This window comes from Vulpes lagopus, chromosome 2 (assembly GCF_018345385.1).
Source record: "Vulpes lagopus strain Blue_001 chromosome 2, ASM1834538v1, whole genome shotgun sequence".
Taxonomy (NCBI): domain Eukaryota; kingdom Metazoa; phylum Chordata; class Mammalia; order Carnivora; family Canidae; genus Vulpes; species Vulpes lagopus.
The window spans coordinates 93,182,896-93,205,053 of NC_054825.1; the positions used below are offsets into that span (position 1 = coordinate 93,182,896).

The 22,158-nt window shown below is 36.4% G+C and overlaps 1 protein-coding gene and 1 non-coding gene across 10 annotated transcripts in view; both read left to right on the top strand.

Moving 5' to 3' along the window:
• Positions 1-22,158, top strand: part of UTRN (utrophin) — a 496,122-nt gene that overhangs the window by 355,089 nt on the left and 118,875 nt on the right. For all 9 annotated transcript variants that reach the window (XM_041741733.1, XM_041741729.1, XM_041741764.1 and 6 more), the window contains one exon: positions 6,048-6,204. In XM_041741733.1, coding sequence (XP_041597667.1) covers positions 6,048-6,204 — 157 coding nt within the window. The remainder of the gene's footprint in view (positions 1-6,047; positions 6,205-22,158) is intronic.
• LOC121485955 lies at positions 20,279-20,385 on the top strand. The gene has a single exon (XR_005986453.1). It is a non-coding gene; the product is annotated as a U6 spliceosomal RNA (small nuclear RNA).

Consider the following 22,158-nt stretch of genomic DNA (forward strand, 5'->3'; position numbering starts at 1 on the left):
TGATAGAATGTTATGTGGTAATAATACTTTAATTAAAAGAAAGATAAAACAGTTTATTATACTCAGCAATAGGCCCTCATATAGGAAGCATACCTTAAAGAGCAGTGGTACAGGGTGGTGTTTAGTAGTGTTAATGCTATGGAGCTGTACTGCCTAGGTTCAGAACCCGGCTTTGCCACTCAGCAGCTGTGCCACTATGGACAGGTTATATGTCCCTTCTGTGCATTCTGTATTTCAGATTGTGCTGTAATTGTGTTAAAGTCAATGTTGTCATGGCAGGGAGCATTGGCTCTAATTTATCATCATTTTTAGAGGGAGAATGTCTGCCAACGATTACAATAACAGCTAATATTTATTGAATATTCATATGCCAGACCTACACAAAGTGCTTTACAGACATTACTTCCTTTGACTATGGTGTGGTCATTGGACCACTGTGTAATAACCTGTGGCTCAGTACCTTGGGTTCATATCTTAAATATTATTTTGCAGTCCTTTTGAATAACCTTGGTTAGACTTTTAAATACTGAAGTCCCGTGTGCAAAATATTCTTTGCAATCTACAAATTATACTTACAAGTATATATTTCACTTAGACTGATAGAAGAGATAATAGCTAATGATTTGAAATGTCAGCTAGACGATAGCCTCTTAGGGAATTTGACAATATTTTTTACTCTCTGGAAAAATGTGATCAGAAATAAATTCAGTAATATGAATGACATGGCTTAACTTTTTATGTTAGATTTATTTAATTTAGGACTATGTTAATTAAATATCCACTTATCAGCTTAATGATGTTTAATATAGATTCTTATTAACATATGGTTTCAAAGGCCAGTGAAATTGTCAAATCTAATGAAAACAGAGTTCAAAGATAAAATTCTATCTTTCCTTTCTTTTATGAGCCTCTTAAAAATTCAGGGCACCCTTTTAAGAGCCCTTAGAGAAGATTAACCTTTAACATCATGATTACATCTAATGTTATCACATCTTACAATGTCATTGACACCACTTTTAGCTTTAGCCAGTTGATTTTGCTAACCATATTGTAAAACTACTAAAATTTCCTTATCTCAAGTCGAACAGAGAAAGATTCTGTTCCTCTCTTTTTTCTTTTTTCCCATCTGGCTCAGCACTTTCTGATAGAACTTTCTGAGAAAGTGGAAGTGTTCTGTCTCTATACTGTCCAGTGTGATGGCCACTAGCCACATGTGGCATATTGAGTGCTTGAAATGTGGGTAGTGCAACTGATAATGTGAATTTCAAATTTTATTTAATTAACTTCAGCTTAAATGGAAATTGCTACATGTTGTTGGTGGCTGCCATATTGGAAGCATAGCTTTGGTGTTCTTTTCAACACAGACTGAATTCCTTTTTCTCCTAGTCATCTTAACTCCCTTTCTCGGAGCAAGAATAACTCCTTCTACTGTAACTGGTTATTCTTGCACTAATAAGGGTATTGTCTTTCATTATAACTAGATTTATAATCTATGGGTTTTACCACAAATTAAAAATAAATTTCATTTGTCATAAAAATGCCAAATTGGACATTTACTTATGTGTGTTCCTTACATGATAGGGGATGGTATGTATTTGTTCCCCTTAATTTGGGTCATTGTATTCTTTGGTAGACCTACTTTGCAAATGTATCTTCACTTGTCTATAAATATGTCTGGGCAGTTCTATCTGGCCTCTTAAATGCTGTCCATAATAAAAGCAGTGAAGTGGAAACAGTTTAGATTTCAGTTTGAATCCCAGATTCTGTCCTTGAGCAAGTTTTTTTCTTCTCTGAATTGTGGTTCCTGCAGAGAACTGTTGTTAAATTTCTTATATCAGAGTATATTTGGTTAACTTGTCTTTCTCCTAATCTGACCCCAGGACTTTTTATTTCTGAAATCATGTAGTGCCTGGTATCAGTGCGAGTGCTCCATAGATGTTTGTTTGTAGTGAATAAATGGAAAGCTATATTTTCTTTTTATAAATGCCCCTGCTTACTCATACTGTTTGTTCTCTGTATTCATATCTACATTGGGAGAAGGAATAAAGACTTCTTTGAAGAAACATTGAAAAGTAGAGGATTTTGTGATTGATTGATTTTAGATAGAGATCGTGAGCAGGGACAGGGCAGAAGGAGAGGGTGAGAGAGAGTCTCCAGCAGGCTCCACTCTCGGCTTGACTCAGGGCTCAATCTCATAGAGTGGGACATTTAACCTGCTGAGCCATCCAGGTGCCCCAAGGCTTTTGTGATTTAAAAACACATATTAATTTAGAGTTTCCTCCATATTATATTTGAATGGTAGAGTATCATTTGTGTGGATCCTTACTTTCTAAGAAGTTTTCACATTATATATTTTTAAAAATAGTTGGTTACTTAAAAATGTTTAGAGACTTGTAAAATAAACGATTCAGTGTAATGAGAGCTAACTTGTGTAAAGCCTGTTCTGTAGTAGACATCATCCTAAGTTGATACATTCAGTGAAAGTACCTCTAGTTTTGTACATGTCAAGCACCCAATGAATAAACTGAAACAAGTGAGAATTAGGCTAATAAGTCAGTTATGCAGAATGTGAGTGCCCGCAGATAGGAGTTAAAGAAATGTTTTAAGGTAGGGCACCTGGGTGGCTCAGTGGTTGAGTGTCTGCCTTTAGTCCAGGTCATGATCCCAGGATCCTCAGCCTGTGTCTCTGCCTCTCTGTCTGTGTGTCTCATGAATAAATAAATAAAATCTTAAAAAAAAAAAAACGTTTATAAGATTCTGAAAATTTGATGACTGACTGGTCATCCGTAGTTGTGGGGAAGGGAAAGCTTTAAAATGTTTAGAGTAAAACTGAGAAAGTACCAGTACACCAAAAACAACTTTAAGTTTTCTACGTGCAAAACATTCAGCCCGGTGCCCAAGAAAAGGCTTTCATCTTAAAGATGAAAGAATTGAATTGAAACGAGAACACTGAAGGCTACTATGGAAGCATGCATGTATTTGGGCATATGGTAGTAATCCACTGAACACACAGAATCTATTGGAGACTAACCAGAACAGATTTTCCAGGCAATGACTCTGGCACATCAGCTTGCTTTTTATGTTGGAAGAAGGAAGATGCAGAGAAGTACGGACACTAGTGTTATCTCATTTATTTCCAAGTCACTTCAGTACTCTCTATAAAAAGCATTGTCTTCATCTTTATGAACATAGAGTCCTTCAGGTGCTGAATGCAGTAGATTTCAGTGATCAATTTCATTATTTTATGCAGTCGAAAGAGTTAATTACATTGGGGAAAAATTTTGCATGCTCTTCACTGGATGAGTGTGTGTAACTGGATTTCAAAGGAATGTAACGTCCGATTTAGTTATTGATTAGAGTCAAACTGCAGGTACTGAAGAAGCAGGATCAAATAATCTAAAAAAGGAGGTCCGGGTATATGCCTAAATGTTTTACACACAGAGACACTCAAGCGCGTCTTGATCGACTAAAGGCCTCTGCTGTCATTCTTTTTTGCATTTAAAAATACTAGAAAGAGGGCAGCCCGGGTGGCTCAGCAGTTTAGTGCCGCCTTCAGCCCAGGACATGATTGTGGAGACCCGAGATCCAGTCCTGCGTCAGGCTTTCTGCATGGAGCCTGTTTCTCCCTCTGCCTGTGTCGCTGCCTCTCTCTCTCTCTCCCTGTGTGTCTCTCATTAATAAATAAATAACATGTTTAAAAAAATACTAGAAAGAAATTGCAGCACCTTAGTGGAATATATTTATGGCAAAATAATTTGTAACTGGCAGAGTTTTCAGTTAATATAATTGAAATTATTTGGTTCTGCTCTGTGACAAGTAAAATTACTGTTTATCACGGATAGGTAATTATATATTTGGCCTAAAATTAATCAATATGAACACAGAAAAGCTGGCACTCAGGCAGAATCAGGATCTCATTAAAGCAAAATTTTGTAAAGTGAGGTCAGTCATAGCACCTGTAGAGTGAATAGAAAAGATTATAAATGCGAGAGAATATAACAAACTTTTTAATCGTACAATTCTCAAAGAATTATAAAATACCTCAAACTTCTTTCTGTATTTACAAATTATTTTGTATTATTTCATACTGAGTTCTTTTGAATAAGACATAGAATTTTAGGGTTTGAATAGTTTGTTTTATATTAGCCAGCTGACAATGGAGCTATAAATAGATTGCAGGACAACTGGCCTTTTGTATGTGACTAAATGCTAGTATGTGGTATTTTAGAGATATGCAGAACTCCATTTTTATTTATTTATTTTTTTTAGCCAAGAATATTGGCTGATAGACCATGGTCATTATTTTATGAACTAGAGATCAAATCGTTCCTCTGAGAGCATTATGAACTCTTAAACAAGGACTTAGGATATTGTTGAATGTCTATTGCTGGAATACCACCTAATGAGCTCAATGGAAAAATACTTGTTTGAATTAACTATGGTGGAGCTATCAGCTCCGCTGATAGGGCTGAGGGACAGTAGTGGCTGTCCCTTGTTGATTCGTCTATTACTCAGAGAAGGAGCAGTTTTGTGGAAGAGGGGATCCTAATGCCAATATCAAGGTCACAGCTAACTGAGAGGATGTGAAGCCTGGACAACAGAGGTTTCTTGCACCTGAGGTTGCCCCAAATGAATCATCTTTTGCCATCTTTGGCTTTAGTCTTTGGAAGGCAGTGTCTAACAAACCTAAGATCTGTTTCCATTATCCCTCCACCTCTCATTCTGAAAGATCAAGCACACTTAAGTCCACATTCACCATCTGCCCACTGGGGTGGTACAGGGTTGGGTAAACACTGACTCTTGCAGTGCATAGAGTTATTGATCTGATCTCTCCTTTCAATTCCAGCCCATGAAGTGTAGGCTTGAGGCTGGGTAAGTGCCCTTTCTTTAGGGCCCCAGATTTGTGCTTTTATTTTCATTTCTATTCTCAAGAGCTTTTACTCTTATTGGAATCTTCATCACATGAAAATGTATTTCTGAAGCATGGTTTCCTGATTATAAAGTTCATAATTTCAGAATCTGAAGATACTTTTCTGTTCTAAAAGCAGAAATTGTTACTGAAAAAGACCTCACCTTTAAACCAGAGTATGAAGTACTGTAATCAATGGTTTTTGCCCAGTTGTTTTGTATTCCCAGTAGACATTTGTCACTGGACAACAATCAGCTTGAAGCCAAATAGCGTTCTAGCTGAGCAATAGGTGATTGTTTCCCAACTTTGAGGTGAATGCTGGTGATACTCTGCTTTCAGTAATTTATTGAGTTCTAAGGGAAATTAAGATATTAGTAATTTCCTTTCCTAAAATATTAATTAGCTCTTTTAGAAAGAAAAATAATATAAGCCTGTTATACATACTCAATTAGTGTATAAATATATAAAATTATTTACTGTGTTTTCTGTAGTTACCCCATCTAGTATGTATCTTTCTAAACATGTTATATGCATATAGTTGCTTCTTTTCCTCTCTCTACCCCTCTTTCTTCATGTATATGGATGAAAGGAGAAAAAATTATATTTGAGTATGTATATATACTTACATAAACTACTGAAATTTGCTTTTATAATTTTATATTTTATCACAGACATTCTTGAAAGCCTCATATTTATGCCTTTGTGGAGTGTAGTTACTTATTGTAAATTTTGATAGCTATTATCAGCATTTCTGCATATTTCATCTTCTTCAAATTAACTGTTTCTTACAGGATCTTTTCTTTTTCATTTATTTTAATTTTTTATTTTTAAAAAGATTTTATTTATTTATTCATGAGAGACACAGAGGGAGAGGCAGAGACATGTGCTGAGGGAGAAGCAAGGTCCCTGCGGGGAGCCTGATGTAGGACTTGATCCCAGAACTCTGGGATCACATCCTGAGACAAAGGCAGATGCTCAACCACTAAGCCACCTTGATTTCTTTTTATTAAAAAAGAGTCCGGCTCTCTTGGATGTGAACATTAGTTGGTCATACAAGATTATGAGCCTAAGGGAAGATATATAATTTTTTTTAACACAGTTCAAGTTTCTAAATGTGGTCAGTGCTGTCTCTCAACAGGGCCCATTTGGAGGCCAGTGCTGAGAAGTGGAACAGGTTGCTGACATCCTTAGAAGAACTGATCAAATGGCTGAATATTAAAGATGAAGAGCTCCAAAATCAAATGCCCATTGGAGGGGATGTCCCAGCCTTACAGCTCCAGTATGATCACTGTAAAGTAAGTTGACTGCATATGGTGGGGACCTTTCCTATTTTTTTTTTTTTTATTTTGGCAAAGTAAATACTCAAAATTTAAGATTAATATCTGAGTTGAAGCAATCAGCACAGAATTTCACTCCCAACCCCCCATTTCTTTTATTTATAGATTTAATTTATTTATTTGAAAGAGAGAGAGTGTGTGGGGGGAGGGCAGAAGGAGAGGGAGAGAATGCTTAAGCAGACCTCTGCTGAGCATGGAGCCTGTTGCAGGATTTGGTCCCATGATCCCGAGATCATGTCCTGAGCTGAAACCAAGAGTTGAACCTGAGCTGAAGCCAACCCAGGTGTCCCTCTACCTGCTGTTTCTAATTGTCAGTATTTAGACACTTAATTTAAGTTGCATGCATTGCTTCCATTTGTTTGTAATTAATTTGTCTCTTCGTATTTAATTAATTTTTTCCCAAAGATTACAGATCTCTAAAGCTTTGTACTGCTTTTAATGTTTCATGATATTTATCTAACTTTCTAAATAGATTTTAAAATATTAATATATTCTATTGCAGAATTTTTTTTACTGTAAGTCTTAAATTCAGGAGGCATAGTTAAAAAGAATTACAAACGATTGTGTTCATAATAAATGGAAGTAAAAAAAAATAAGGACCTATAGAAGTAGAGTATAGAATAAAGTCTTAAAGCAAGTGAGGGTAGTGAGGGTGAGTATTTAGATCATTTTATAGGTTTTAGTTTTCTAGGCTTAGACCTTTTTTTGAGTTCCTTTTTTCTTCTGCTCAAATTTCTGTCTCTATGCAAATTTGTATTTTTACTCTGAGAAGTAGATATGCTGAAATGTTATCAACTGACACATTAAGTCTTAGGTCTTTGTGTTATTTAGAGTCTGACTTATTAATTTTACATTCGTTTATTTAATAGTCCTTCATGCCCATTTTTTTTTAAAGGGTGTCTTTTTACTGTTAGTTTATTCAAATCAGTATCTAGACAGTTTTACACATTGCACTTGATTGTTAAGTGTACTGTATTCTTTTTTTTTTTTTTTTAATTTATGATAGTCACACAGAGAGAGAGAGAGAGGCAGAGACACAGGCAGAGGGAGAAGCAGGCTCCATGCACTGGGAGCCCGATGTGGGACTCGATCCCGGGTCTCCAGGATCACGCCCTGGGCCAAAGGCAGGCGCCAAACCACTGCACCACCCAGGGATCCCCCCATTTTCTTATGTACTACACATTGGCTTGTATTGTTATATAATTTTTTACTCTTCACATGCATGTTCTCATTCTAAATCTGTACATTTTAATGTGATGTTAGAATTCTGTTTCCAAAGGAAAAGTGATGAACACTAATGCATGCATCTTCTAAAGGAAGAAAGGAAGAGGTCATCTAGGTAATAAGTTTGCTTCAAAATGATAAAGAGTTTGAAATTTATTTTACTTTGGATCCCTGTTGACTAGGTTATTCAGATTATCATTTGGGTAAATTTTCTCTTTCTACTTGAGAAGAAACTGATAGAGAAATAGTTCTAAGATAAGAAAAAAGAAAACCCTGTGGAATATAACATGCAAAATAACAACAACAAACCATGATAGAAGATTTAAATCACTGATTTAGGAAAATCACAGTTATCCTTTTTTTTCAGCTTTTTCTTCTATTGATTATTCATAGACCTTTTTTGTGGATTCAGTGACGAAATAGAATAATACAAAGCTCTTCTAATAGAAGTGCTCTGTTAAGGAATAAAATCTGCTTGTGACCATCTTCAACTAGTTTTGGTTAAAACCTCAATTCTTGAGGCATGAAATGATTTTCCTCTTCTGGCCTTAAAGTAAAGTGCACATCAGTGTTTCCAGTAAGTGCTGGCTATGTTTTTCTAAGTCCTCCTACCAGCAAGGTCAGCCTATTTTAGGCCGTGTTTCACTTAGAGTCTTAGAATGCAGTTGCTCTGCACCAACCATTTTGGCCTGGGCATTTAGATAATAAAGATAATACTGGTAATGATATTGATGATAATACTGGTTCATTCATTCAGCAAATATTTATTGAGTGTGTAATATGTACCAGGCACTATTCTAGGCATTGGTGAGTCAATGAGCAAAATAAAGCTCTTGCCAGATTCCAAGTAGTAAGAGACAGACACTAAACAAGCAATAAATACATGTATGTCCCATGGTAATAAGTGCCATGAAAAAGATAAAGCAAGGTCAAGGGGAGAGAGAGGGATGGGAGAGTATAAACAGCAGAGGTGATGTTTTATGTGGAGAAGGCCAGGAAAGTGCCATAAATGGGGTGGTTTTTGAGAAGAGAACCAATGTAAATGTGATGCAGTAAATAATGCTACTCCTTTTGGAAGATATCATCAGAAAAGGGGACAGAAACACATGGGCTATAGAGATTTCCATGTTCTAGTCATATTTGAGGAATAGCATGGATACTAGTGTTGTTGAAACAATTCAGCCAAATAAGAGGTGAGGTTGGGGTAGAGGCAGGGGCAAGGGGCTTAAATCACATAGATACTTGAAAGTCCTTTGTAAGGACTTGACTTTTACTCCAAGTGAGATGGGAAACCATTGAAGGTTTTGATAATGATACTGCTGTGATATGACTTACATTATATAATAATTATAGGTGAAATTATGAAGAATAAATTATAGAAGAGTTCAGGAGTGTATTTCAGTAATCTAAATGGGGGATAATGATGACTTGAACAAAGGTATAAAGGTGGAGGTAGAAGTAACTGGTTTCTGAATATATTTGGGAAGAACCAACAGGATATGCTAATGGATTGGATATGTGGAATATAAGAGAAAGAGAAGGGCTTATAGTGACAGGAATCAAAGGTTTTAGGACTAAGCAAATGAGGCAGTACCTGGAGACAGAATGTGGAATCAGATAATGGTTTTATAAGGATAAGGACAAATTCAATTTGTTTCTCTGCTAATGGGAATGATCTTGTAAAGTGGGAGAGTACCAGGTAGGGGATGGAATGGGATCCAGTGTACAAGTGCAACAATTGATCTTGGGTAGGAGGATAAAGAGTTCATCTGTTCTAACAGAAAGGTAGTTTGTAGATTTGCATTTGACAATCATTAGATTCTCTTTTTGATTGCCTCTGCTTTCTCAATGAAATAAGGAGCAAGGTCATCAACTGAAGATGAGAAGAAGGAAGACGATGTGGAGGTTTGGGTAGAGAAGAGGCAGGAAATGTAGTCTAGAAATGGGTGAGTTAAACTAGGAATGTACAAGAAGACCACAGGACATTCTGGAGAGCCCACTTGAGGTCACTGCTCATAAATTTAAAGTGAGAAAGGCCAATGTGAATGTTTTTCTTCACCCATGTTGAGTTGGTTCACTGAAGATGAGGAGTGCATTGAAAAGTTGAATTGAACCAAGCATATATAATGGAGTAAGAGAGAGGCAAGGGAGTTACAGAAATAAAAGAGACCTATGATAATGAATGCATGTGACATTGAGACCGGGTAAACGGAGATACGAGGATCTCAGAGATGAGGGACAGACAATAAAATGATGTTAGAAGTCAATGAATGGGATACAGCAGTGGAGCTAAGAAATCATTCATATTGGGGAACTGGGGAGGGGTACAAACTATAAAGAAAGCTGGTTGTGGCCAGAGAAGGGATGCTAGAAATTGAGTTTGTGGAGGGATGCATTTATTGTTAATGACAACTTCTAATGTCTTTTTGTGAGAGTGAGTTGCACAGGTAGAGTGGAGAACACAGTTCTTTGGGAAGAGTGGATAAGGAGCTGAGAGGCTGGGTTAGCTACAGGGACAGTAAAATCACCATGACCAGGAGAGAGACCCTGATGGCAAAATGGAGATTATGAGGAGGAAGGGTGATGGTGGTATAGGCTGGGATTAGTATAGTTGGAAAAATGATGTTTTCACTTTCCTTTTATCTTTTGAGTCTTACAACTATGCACAATACCCTTGGTTGCAGCCGAGAGAGAGGAATAGTGTAAGTTGGATATAGTTGAGCACTGCTTTCTAAATGTCTTAGTGCCTTCTAATAGACTTTTGGGTTACTGTTACATCTTTATCACAGTTGCCATCACTTAGCACATTGTGCATAATCCTGACTACTGTTGAAGGATGTTCTTCATCCTGAAGGATGTTCAGTAAGTAGGACTTATCAAGAGTTTTCATTTAATAGTCTGTACTTTGAGTTTTATATTAGAAAGTTTATATGAATAGCAGGGATTGAGTCTCTGAGTATGGGGCCAGGTGGTTTCTCACCTCATTGTTACACCCTCACTAGAACAATCCTTTGTGGAGTTTAGTATTGATTATAGGTTCTAGAATATGATACTTTATTGTGATCTATTATGGTCTGCCTTCTAATTTATCAGTGATCTAAAACTACAGGCTGCCTTAATATCATATATTATTAATGTTTTGACCCAAGTTTCATATTTAACTCTGAAAACTAAGCAGGCTCTTACGCTAGAAATAAATCATGAAAGAGATTTCCAAGTAGAGTTTGTGGAGGTGTGTAATCATTTGTGGGAGCCACCATAACAAAGCACCATTGATTGAGTGACATAAAAGAAATTAATTTTCTCACAGTTCTGGAGGTTCAAAGTCCGAGATCAAGGTGTCTGCAGGGTTGATTTTTTTTCTGAGGCTTCTCTCCTTGTCTTGTGGGTGGCTATTGTTTCCCTGTGTCTTCAGGTGGCCTTTCCTCTGTACCTGTTTTTTAAGGCCGCTCAAAATACCCTCTTTTTATAAAAGGACATCAGTCTTAATGGCCCATCCTAGTGACCTCATTTTTACTTAACTACTTCTTTAAAGACCCCATTTCCAAATATAGTCACATTTTGTCAAAAGCAAACTTCTTTGCCAACTGTCAAGTATCATGTTTCTAATCACTATAAATTATTACCATGAGGGCAAATCACTATGCCTCAGTACTAGTAGAGCAATATTTAAAGATGTGACACTATCTGCAATTATTTACCTTTCTTACTAAACTTTGCCATTCGTAATCATTGAGTAGTCTAACTGTAGTTGAATCTCCGACTTGCCAATGTTCTAACTTAACTATAATTCTGTATTTTGTCTCTAATCTTTCCTTAAATTTAAAATCCTTTTGGATGTACATGTGGTTACAGTGTTTCAGGGCAGCTTTTTCTTTCCTGTGTCCCTGGAGATGTCTTTTCCCCCTGCCTTCAGATTCTTTTTATCAGGAAAAAAATACTAATTTAGAATTAGAATTAGGAATGATTAAAATTGAAAAAAGCCCAAGAAATAGTTTAGTCCAATCCCCTTATTAATAGTGAAAGAAAATGAGAGCCATAGTGTGTTTTGATGCAATCTGAGTTTTCATCCCTCTCTTCCTTTCTCACTTCCAACAAATCCTTATCATTTACCCTCATGTCGGACAGTTTCTGGGACACCAGAGAGACACAGATACACAGAAAAAATGCAGTGCCTGTCTGCATGGAGCTTCTAGTAAGGAGAGAGCCTGTGCCTGCCCTTCCTCAAACTTACAGTCCCTGTTTCTTCCCTGTGTTATGAGAAATCATTTCCAGCAAGCAATGGGGCTGAGCTGTGAACTAACTGCACATTGCTGTCCCAAATCTCTGGTTATCTGCTTAACTATGCATTTCTCTAACCCCCAACTTCAGTACCTTGGTGATAACTCAAGCATGCTGTCAGTTCTTGTACACTTTTATATCTGATCTTTTCTGTTTAAGGGATTCTATAACTGTCTTCAATTATAACTTACGATGTAGCTTTAAACAGAATAAAATAATTAAAAAAATTTTTTTTTCATAGGTATGTTTAGCATTAAATTTAGGTGCCTTTTAGTTTTGTCCATATTATAAACTGTATTTTTTCTAGCTTCTTGCTATATTTGGTCTTTAATTGTCATAATAAAGTTTTTTTAAAAATCTCTGATTCTAAAGAACTCTTGCTTTATAGCCTAAAGTATATAGTTAGAATCAAGCCTTAAATGGCTTGATACTAATATTAGGCAAGTTATCTTGAAATTTCCCCATAGAAAGAGTGGGATTTTATATTTGATTTCTGACTTTGTCTTCTTGCTGATCGTTGTCTGAATTACTTTATTTTGAATAACGCAGTACAATGTCACATAATGTGACATAATCTAATAATACTAAATTAGAATGTCTAGAGATTCCCAGATGGAATTTTTTTTTTAATGAAACAAAGAAATCTAACACTGATTTGTTTACCATTCTAGGAGATACAATCTCATAAATGCAAGTGTTGAATGTCATTGTATTCAAGTCTTTTAAAGATCAATTTAAAAAGCAATACCACATGTCTTTCTGTTGTGGACAAAACGAATACACATTCACAAGATGCATTAAAAACCACCTGTGCTGGGATCCCTGGGTGGCACAGCGGTTTGGCGCCTGTCTTTGGCCCAGGGCGCGATCCTGGAGACCCGGGATCGAATCCCACATCGGGCTCCCGGTGCATGGAGCCTGCTTCTCCCTCTGCCTGTGTCTCTGCCTCTCTCTCTCTCTCTCTCTGTGACTATCATAAATAAAAAAAAAAAAGAAAAAAAAAAGACCACCTGTGCTGATGTCACACAAATTAGCACTTAAATTCTACATTAAAATTTCCAGTGACATCATATACAAAGTAAAAAACAAAGCTATAGCTTAGGTGGATGGGGATTACTGTATGTTAGAAGACCACCATGTGATTTAAAAGCTACTTCCAGGGATGTCAAACTCTGATGTCAAAGAGTTATGTTAAGAATTTGAATAAGATGATTCTAAGTAGAAATCTGACGAACCGGGTATCTCTGGGTGGCTCAGCAGTTTAGCGCCTGCCTTCGGCCCAGGGCATGATCCTGGAGTCCTGGTAACGAGTCCCACATCAGGCTGCCAGCATGGACCTGCTTCTCCTCTGCCTGTTTCTCTGCCTCTCTCTGTGTGTGTCTCTCTCATGAATAAATAAATAAAATATTAAAAAAAAGAAATCTGACTAACCTCTATCCTCAGCACTTTATAAAGTTGAGTGAAAATTTTTTTGGCTCTTCCCCTCTGGAGAATGGCATATTAGCCACTATTCTGAGGCACCTTATGCTGGGACTTCCTATACAAAGTTAGTGAACTAGTACCTGGGCTTAGGTAGACATGGTTTTAGTGCTCCTCTCCTGCATCACTAGGTCTGTGATCTAGCCTCTGTAGCCTATAGTCCCATCTGTTCAGTCCTGTTTCTGACCATCAGTATGTATAAACCATTAGCATAGTACATTCAGTAAGTGCTCAATAAGCAATGGCTGTTAGAGTTCTTCTTTGAACTAGGACTTATATTTTCTAGTGTATTTTTCATTTAGTTGTTCAAAATGTCCAAATTTTAAATTTTTTCTCAGATTCATGATGTTTGGGCAACCATAAGTTTTGATGTCAAAACTTACACTTATTATTTTAGTCTACTGGTGGCTTCAGAGATAATTTAGACTACTCAGGAAATGGAATGAAGTCATTGAAATGACATTTTTGAGAATTTATATAGGATAAGATATGAGTCTAGGGACTGCAAGATAATTTATATCTTCTTCTTAATAAAGAAAACAGCTTATCATGGAAAGGCCAGGCTCATGAGATGTGTCTGTATACACTACTTTTATTAACTTATCAAAGGTTTATAGGCAAATGATAAATGTTTAACTATGAATCTAACTACCTTTAAAAGCAATATTTGAGGGGCAGCCCAGATGGCTCAGCGGTTTAGCATTGCCTTTAACCCAGGACCTGATCCTGGAGACCCGGGATCAAGTCCCACGTTAGGCTCCCTGCATGGAGCCTGCTTCTCCCTCTGCCTGTGTCTCTGCTCTCTCTCCCTCTCTCTCTCTCTCTCTGTCTGTCTCTCATGAATCAATAAAAAAATCTTTAAAAAAGCAATATTTGAATGTTACCATAATCTCTAAGTAAAAAAAATATATATATATATATGATCTTACATTTGCATTTGCATGACCTTATCCTGAGTCCAGTCTGCTTTCACGGTCACAAATGACTATGGTTAGAGACCCTGGTATCTCAGATTTATGTGTGCAGTCACCTTGGATACTTGGAGGTTTGCTTATGGGAACTTACATACTCTCAAAGTCTTCTGGTTCCTATCTATATTTCTATATTCTAGATCTTTATATGTGCATCAGTGATTTAGTGATGCTTTTATATAACCATTCCTCAAAAATGGCAGTGCTAATCACTTTCCCACCCACCTACACTATTCACCGAATGCCTTATGTGTTGAAAACAATGTTAAATATACAAAGGGCAATAAGGCACAGCCTTTGCACTTCAGTGGCACATTTTAATAATTTCTATTCATAAAAGCTCTGTGCTTGTGGCTGTATCCAGATGGAATATTACATATTTAAATGTTTAGGGGACAGCTCTGAGACTTTTAGTTAGAATGGTACTGTAAAGTCATGCTTTAGATCACCTTGTCTGCTTAAAACCTAGCAATTACAGATAAAATGTAACAACCCCCCCCCCCCCCCCCCCCCGGAAACCAAGCATGGCAAAGATGGGCTCCAGAACATAGCAGGCATTCCATAGACCAGAAACAGAGCAGAAAAGCAAAATAGTAGGGTTGATGCTGCTGGGGAAAGGTACGAGTCTTGGATGCTGAGCAAGCAGGAAGCCCTAGTGCGGGCTCTGTTTAAAATTTCTCTCTCACACATTGAAATGAGTGACTCCCAGATTGGCATTCTCTTCTCCTGTAAAATAAAAAAGGAATGTCCCAGGACCCAGTATTATATAACATCAGTGTATTTTAGATACTTAATTAATACTTCTGCTTATACTTTGGATATGTTGGATATTTTAACCAATGAGTCAGAACATTGATAAATTTTGAGCAACAACGATAAGAAATACTTTGTTCGGTGCCTTAACAACATATGTGCATAGGCAGACCCATTAAATAATAATAAAAATTAATAATATGTCTAAGGGTTCTGACAGTAAAGCATTTGGCACTGAGTCTGGTGCACAGTAAACAGTGCTGCATATTTCTTCCCATAACTGCTGTGAGTCTGTCTTGACAGTTTAGATCATTTTTATTTTGTTTAAAATTGTCTAGGCTATATGAGTTATCTAAATAAAACCAAATTAATACCTACTATTTACCATGTAATACTGCCCAGCAGAAGTAACCCCATCCCCCCACCTCACTATCTAGGATTAACTTGTAAAATTATACAGTCACTTTCCAATCTTACCAGTATCAGTTTGTAAACAACACAATCGTATTATTTTTTTTCTTATATGGGTATGTATTTAATATCCTCAAATATCAAAATAAATTGCTACTTTGAAACATGTTTTAAAAAAACAGAGTGTTTTAAATTTTTTTAGAACAAAAGGATAGAGTTGAATTTTCCCATCAAATGACCCAAATTTTTTGTACATTTTTAAAGTTTTATAGAAAATGAGGTCACTCATATGCAGCTTCACTTTCAAGAACGTGAGATTATCATTTAATCAAGAATTACTTAGAAAGTACTTACAGTGCATGTAGCATTGATTTGTGGGTTTATTTCAGTCACATACTTTAACATTGGATAAAATTGCAAATGCAGTGTTTACTACTCACTCTACACTTCATTTTCTACACAATGTAAATTCTAAGTTATATGGGGAGCAATAACCACCTTTCTCCAAAAGAATGCGTGTTTGATTTTAGAAAAGGAAACCAGGGGTACCTGGATGGCTCAGTGGTTGAGCGTCTGCCTTTGGCTCAGGACGTGATCTCAGGGTCCTGGGATCGAGTTCCACAATGGGCTTCCTATAGGGAGCCTGCTTCTCCCTCTGCCCATGTCTCTGCCTCTCTCTGGGTCTCTCATGAATAAATAAAATATTTTTAAAAATAAATAAAAATAAATAAATAGAAAAGGAAACCAAAAATAATTGAAAGTGTATAATTCTGGTATAATGTTTTATAGGTTGAGGTCCATTCCCTTAGGCCTTTCTATCCGTTACTTAACTCAATTTAATTTCTCTGTTCAAGTCTCATTATATGGGCAGCCCTGGTGGCACAGCAGTTTAGTGCTGCCTGCAGCCCAGGGTGTGATCCTGGAGACCCGGAATCCAGTCCCACATCGGGCTCCCTGCATGGAGCCTGCTTCTCCCTCTGCCTGTGTGTCTCTGCCCCCCTCTCTCTCTCTGTCTCTCATGAATAAATAAATAAAGTCTTTAAAAAACAGTCTCATTATATAAGAGTCAGAACATTTGGGTCTTTAACTGACTTGCTGAAATACATTTGCAAAGTTGTTTTCTTAACACAACAAATTCAAACATTGTCTTTAAATCAGCAACATCCCACCATGAAATTGAGGGTGTGTATGTGTAGGATCATTGTCCCTCTTAAAGTAATCTGAGATTCTACCTGCAAATCTGTAACTTCAAGGTCTTGCTGAGTGATGAAGTTACCCAATGTGGGAGATTGACCTTTTTCTAAAATTGATTAAATTAATTTCCAAGTTCCCCCTCCAGCCTTTGGCACCTCTGTTGACTTTCTTCCTATTAAATGCATAGCCCACCAAGGACTGTTACTTGTATTCATCCCTGAAGCAGCAGTTCTGGAAATGAGGCTACACCAACCTGCCGTAATCCATTTAGCTGTCTGCAGTTGATTTATCTCCTATGCCTGCTGGCTGTCATTGAGACTTTACCCCAAAGGGCAATAGAATATCCAAGTTTAGAGGGACAGGCAAGGCAGCCTAATAGCTGGCATTGTCTAGTGGTGAAATTGAGAGTGGACAGCAAATGTAGCAGGAAGTAGAGGTATGGGAAACTAAGCAGTTACAGTCCACCTCCTTAATATAACAGCCCATTTCCAATGAACTGCCTCTAGATATGTTTAGCCCAGTTTCATTTATCTGACAATTTATGTATCCATTCAACAAACTTCTATGTTACTGCTATTTTCCCATACTTTGTTAGGCACTGGGCACGTATCACTTCAGAAGACTCATTTTGCTGTCACAGATTTCACCATCTGGCAGCAGGGACAGGCCTGAAAAAAGTTAACTGCATTCGGTACCAAAAGCACAGTAATGTGAACAGGAGCACACAGCCAGGGAGGCACAGATGAATCATGATTATCTGTGCTTGGGAAGATTGGGTAAGGCTTCACAGGAGGGAGTAGCCTTTGAGCTAAAAAGAGATCTCAGAATAAGAATTCACTAAAGACTGTTATCCAAACTCCTGGAGGGAAAATACTCCAAAGCAGTCATGGCATGACTTGGTGTATTCAATAGAGCAAGAGGTGTTGCTTGCCTCCCTTTTCAATTATACTTGAAAGAGAAAAAAAATACAAGTTCACCCTATATGGTGCCTGGTAAGAGTAGATATTGCCCATGTTTGCCTAGTGAAGGAATACATTTGAGTGTGCGTATATTTTGAGAAGCTTAAGGAAGAATACTCTTTTATTACTGTGAGAAGCTGGAGGATTCCTGCCGTAGTTTTCACGTTCATACTTGGTGTTCTGACTCAGGCATCACTTTTTATGTCAATGGGGTGGAACCAAAATGAATTTATATATTAAATGTTCATTTAGGAACATTAACCAAAACTTTTAAAGCTCTATGAAGGAGGTTTTTTTTTTTTAATTTTGTCTGCATACTAATGAAAAGTAAGCCTGTTTTCTCTCCCTTTTCTCATGTAGTTTTATTAGTGCTATCAAATTTAATGACTCTTCTGCCCTTTTTTGCTGTCATACTATAATGACTTCAGATCCATATATGCTGATTTAGCTTTGAAAGCAAGTTGGGAAAAAAAGTAAATTACATTCTAACAGATTCTCCTTATGTTTGTATCATTTATTTTTTCTGCTTGTATTCTCCGATAAGTAGTTAAATGTTTTCTTGAAACCAGAAGCTAGGGAAGCCTGCTGTACCAGCAGTACATGTATTTGTTATAGTTGAGATGCTTTGCCTCTGGGCCAGCTTCATGGGTGTGTGTCCCATGCAAATACAGTCACATGAGGTCCACTCTTAGAAGGGCCCTGCACTTGGTTTAATGCTCTACTGCCGCCATCTTGAAATTCTTAGTAATATTTGAAGAAAGAGCTCCGTGAATAACATAGTCAGACCTGCTGGCATTAAGAAAAACATTTAAGTTTTGACATACATAAAACTTCACTTTTACCGTAATGAAAGCTCTTAAAACTTATTTCAAGCATTCTCTTTCTCAAGTAAGCCATCCTGAGCCTTTGCTTTCACATATATGCTCCTCATTATACCTTATCCTGTCTCCATCTGTTAGTGTTAGTGGAGATATAACCAGGGGTCTATTCTCAAACTTTCCTCTCCTGTCAGCTTACTAACTGTTGCTCTGTTTGACCTCTTTCCTTGACTCCTAGGATACCACTCTGTGCTGATTTTCTTCTTACCTCACTGGTAGTTCCTTCTCACCCTTCTTTGCTGGCCCTTTCTTGTTTCCTCAGCCTCCTAAAATTGGGATGCACCAGGGATCAGGGGATTCCAACTACTCCATACCCATTCCTTCCTGAACTCATCAGGTCGCTTGGTTTTATATGCCATCTATATGCCAATCACTGCCAAATTTATATCTCTTTACAGGTCATCTCTACTTGGGTATCTAAGAGACATCTCAAACTTAGTATGTCTAAACTGAATTTTTTGAACTTGCTACTCAAAATCATTCTACCTACTTTCCTCCCATTTCAGAGGAAAAAAAATCTATTCTGGTTGCTTATATAAAAAATAATAATCACCTTCAATCCCATCTTTCTCTCATATTCCATTTGTTAGAAAATCTTGTTGGTTCCATGTTCAAAATATATAATCAGAATCTGGTTACCTTTTACCAACTCTTAGGAGCTACAGTGATCAATCTCTTATTCTTACTATAGTGGCTAGAGTGTTCTTATTCCGATGAATCAAAATCCTATAGTGGTTTTCTATTTAATTCAGAATAAAAGCCACCATTCTCAGAATGGTCCGCAAGACCCAACATGATGTGCCTTACTTCCCACTCACACCTTGCTCACCTCATTCTTTCTATTCTCTCTTTAAAGTCTGGTTTTAACCACACTGGCCCCTAGCTGTAACTTTATTACAGCACCGTGTTGTCTTTTTTACCTAGAATGCTCTTTCCCTGGTATCCAAATGGTTAACTCCACTGTTTTCAAATGTTGTTCTGTAGCACCTCCTCAATGAAGCCTCCCAGACTTCTTTGCACCAATCACAACCCCCTTCCCAGTTCCTCTAATCTCTGTTACCCTGTTCTGCTTTTTTCTTTTTTCATAACATTTATCGTCCTCTAACACAATTACTTACTTATTTTCTGTGTCTCTTTGTCTACATCTGACATGTTAGATAATCTGTATTTGTTGAATGTTAAATGAATGGAATATATCCAAAGATAACATGTCCTTTGGTATGAGTGTTCCTTTTTTTCTCTATCTCTCTGTAATCCTTTTTTACTTATTCATGTTCAAAAGAATATCCCCTTTTTAAAAATATTTCTATTTTAAATAGCCAAATCTTTAATAAAGATTAGCTGACAGAAATGTAAGTAACAGTATTTCCTCAAGAGCTAGAGATAATTTCAATTATATGCATACTTGTAAGAAAATTAATCAACACCATTATACTTTATGTTTTAATATTATAGCCAGGTAAGAGGCTACCTTCTTTCTCTTTTATTACCTAAATTATTCAGATCAGAAGTTGGAAAGATTTTTATATAAGGGAGAAAGAATTGACATATCTCTAATTGTTGAGATAGCCTTTAAAATATAGCATGTTATTTCATCCTTATGTACTGAATGTTGCTGGTTCTCTCTCATGTGGAAATTTGACTTCCTGAAAGTGGGATGGATTAAGATTCCTCATAGACATAGGCAGTACCGATAACATAGGGAATGCCCCATTCAGTAACTCTGTTGTCATGTATTACATGTTTAAAAGAAGTCTAGCTTCAGAGAGGTTATGAAGTAAAACATAATGGGAAAGTTTTATGGTTGTCATAGATACAAAAACTATGCTTCTAAAATACCTTTGTAATGATTAATAATGCCATTCTTTAAAAGTAGTAATTTGTGCCGGCTTGGGCAGTACCTATACTAAAATGGGAATGATACACAGAAGATTGGCAAAGCCTCCATGCAAGGAAGACATGTAAATTCATGAAACATTCCATATTTTTTCAAAAAATTAGAAGTAGAACTACTGTATGATCCAGCAGTTCTACTTCTGGACAATTATCTGAAGACATTGAAAACATCAGTTTGAAGACATATATGCATGCCTGTATTTATTTACAATAGCCAAGATATGGAAGCAACCTAAGTGTCCATTAATAGATGAAGAAAATGTGGTATATATTCGATGGAATATCACTCACCCATAAAAAAGCAAATTAAATATTGCTATTTGTGACAACATGAATGGACCAAGAGGGAATTATATGCTAAGTGAAATGAGACAGACAGAGAAAGACAAATACTGTATGATCTCACTTACCTGTGAAGTCTAAAAGTCAAAATAAATGAATAAAATAAAAAAACAGAAACAGACTCATAGATACAGTAAATAATCTGTTACCAGAGTGTGGAGGCGGTGGTGGATGGGTGAAATAGGTAAAGGGGATTAAGAGGCACAAGCTCAGTGTTATGAAATTAAGTCATGAGTATATAATGTACAACATAAGGATTATAGTCAATAATATGGTAATAGCTTTATATGATGACACATGGTAACTAGACTTATTGTGGGGATCATTTCGTAATGTATAAAAATATCAAATCACTATGATATACCTGTACTAATAGAATATTTTATGTCAATTATATTTCAATAAAAAACCAAAAATAAAAGTAATTATTTGTTCAATGATAAATGAGCTAGGTTCCATTTTGTATTCCTTTCTTAAAAGTATAATTTTAAATTATGAACATAATATCATTATAGATTTTATAAAAGCGAGAACAAAATGTGGCCTTAAGTTTACCACTGTAACATGACCATTTTCATTTTGCATGAATATTTCCTTTTTGCATATTTATCTTTCACAGAGTTCTAAGAGGGTATTTAGTTTTATCTTGTCTTTTTTTTTTAACTTAGATATATGTCCTATCTATTTCTTCATGTGGCTGTGTAGTCATTATCACAGTAATTTTTCAAGGTTACATAATGGTCCCTAGTGTAGCTGTACTGTAGTGATCCTAAATATTTTCCAGGTGTTAGATATTTAAATTGCTTTCAAAATTTTTTGGTCATAAATAACTTTATAATGAAAACTTTTGTGTTTGTAGCTTTTTCTGGCACATTTTCCTAGGACGTACTCTCAAAGGTGAAATTCTTGTTTCATACAATATGAACATAATAATGACTCTTGATATATTGCCAACCTACTTTCCCAAGTGATTGAACCAATTTTCCGCCTCTAGCAATGTATGAAAGTGAGTTTCACTGCACCCTTGCTTGCAATTTCTTAGTTTTTCCCCCCTTTCCTTGAATCTTGTATTGTTAACATTAAAATGCTGGTGCTCCATGCCAAGATGGGAATTTAGAAAGCAGTTTTAAGATGTCAGATGTCCAACTCTGTTTTTCTCTCAAAGAGAAGGGAGATAATTGGTTGGATGTGTTTGATTTTGTTGTACCTGGAAAGATTGGGGTAAAGATACACATTGTTGGGATGATCAGTTGAAGAAATTTGGTATTTATATCAAATGAGTGTATGTATCTGGATAATCATTTTTGCCATCACAGAGCTTTACCTTGCTGTTTTAGTCTGGAACAAATTGGTTTACAAAAAGACATTACATTTATATGTTTGTTTTCTAAAAATCTAAAGTGACAGAAGAAGCTTGCAACCCAGTTTTATACTTTCTGAATATTTTTGCTTAATTTTGGAGGATCATATGATTCCAGTTTTCTTAAAATTAAACAATTCATCCCTTAAAAGAGTTAAATGCAG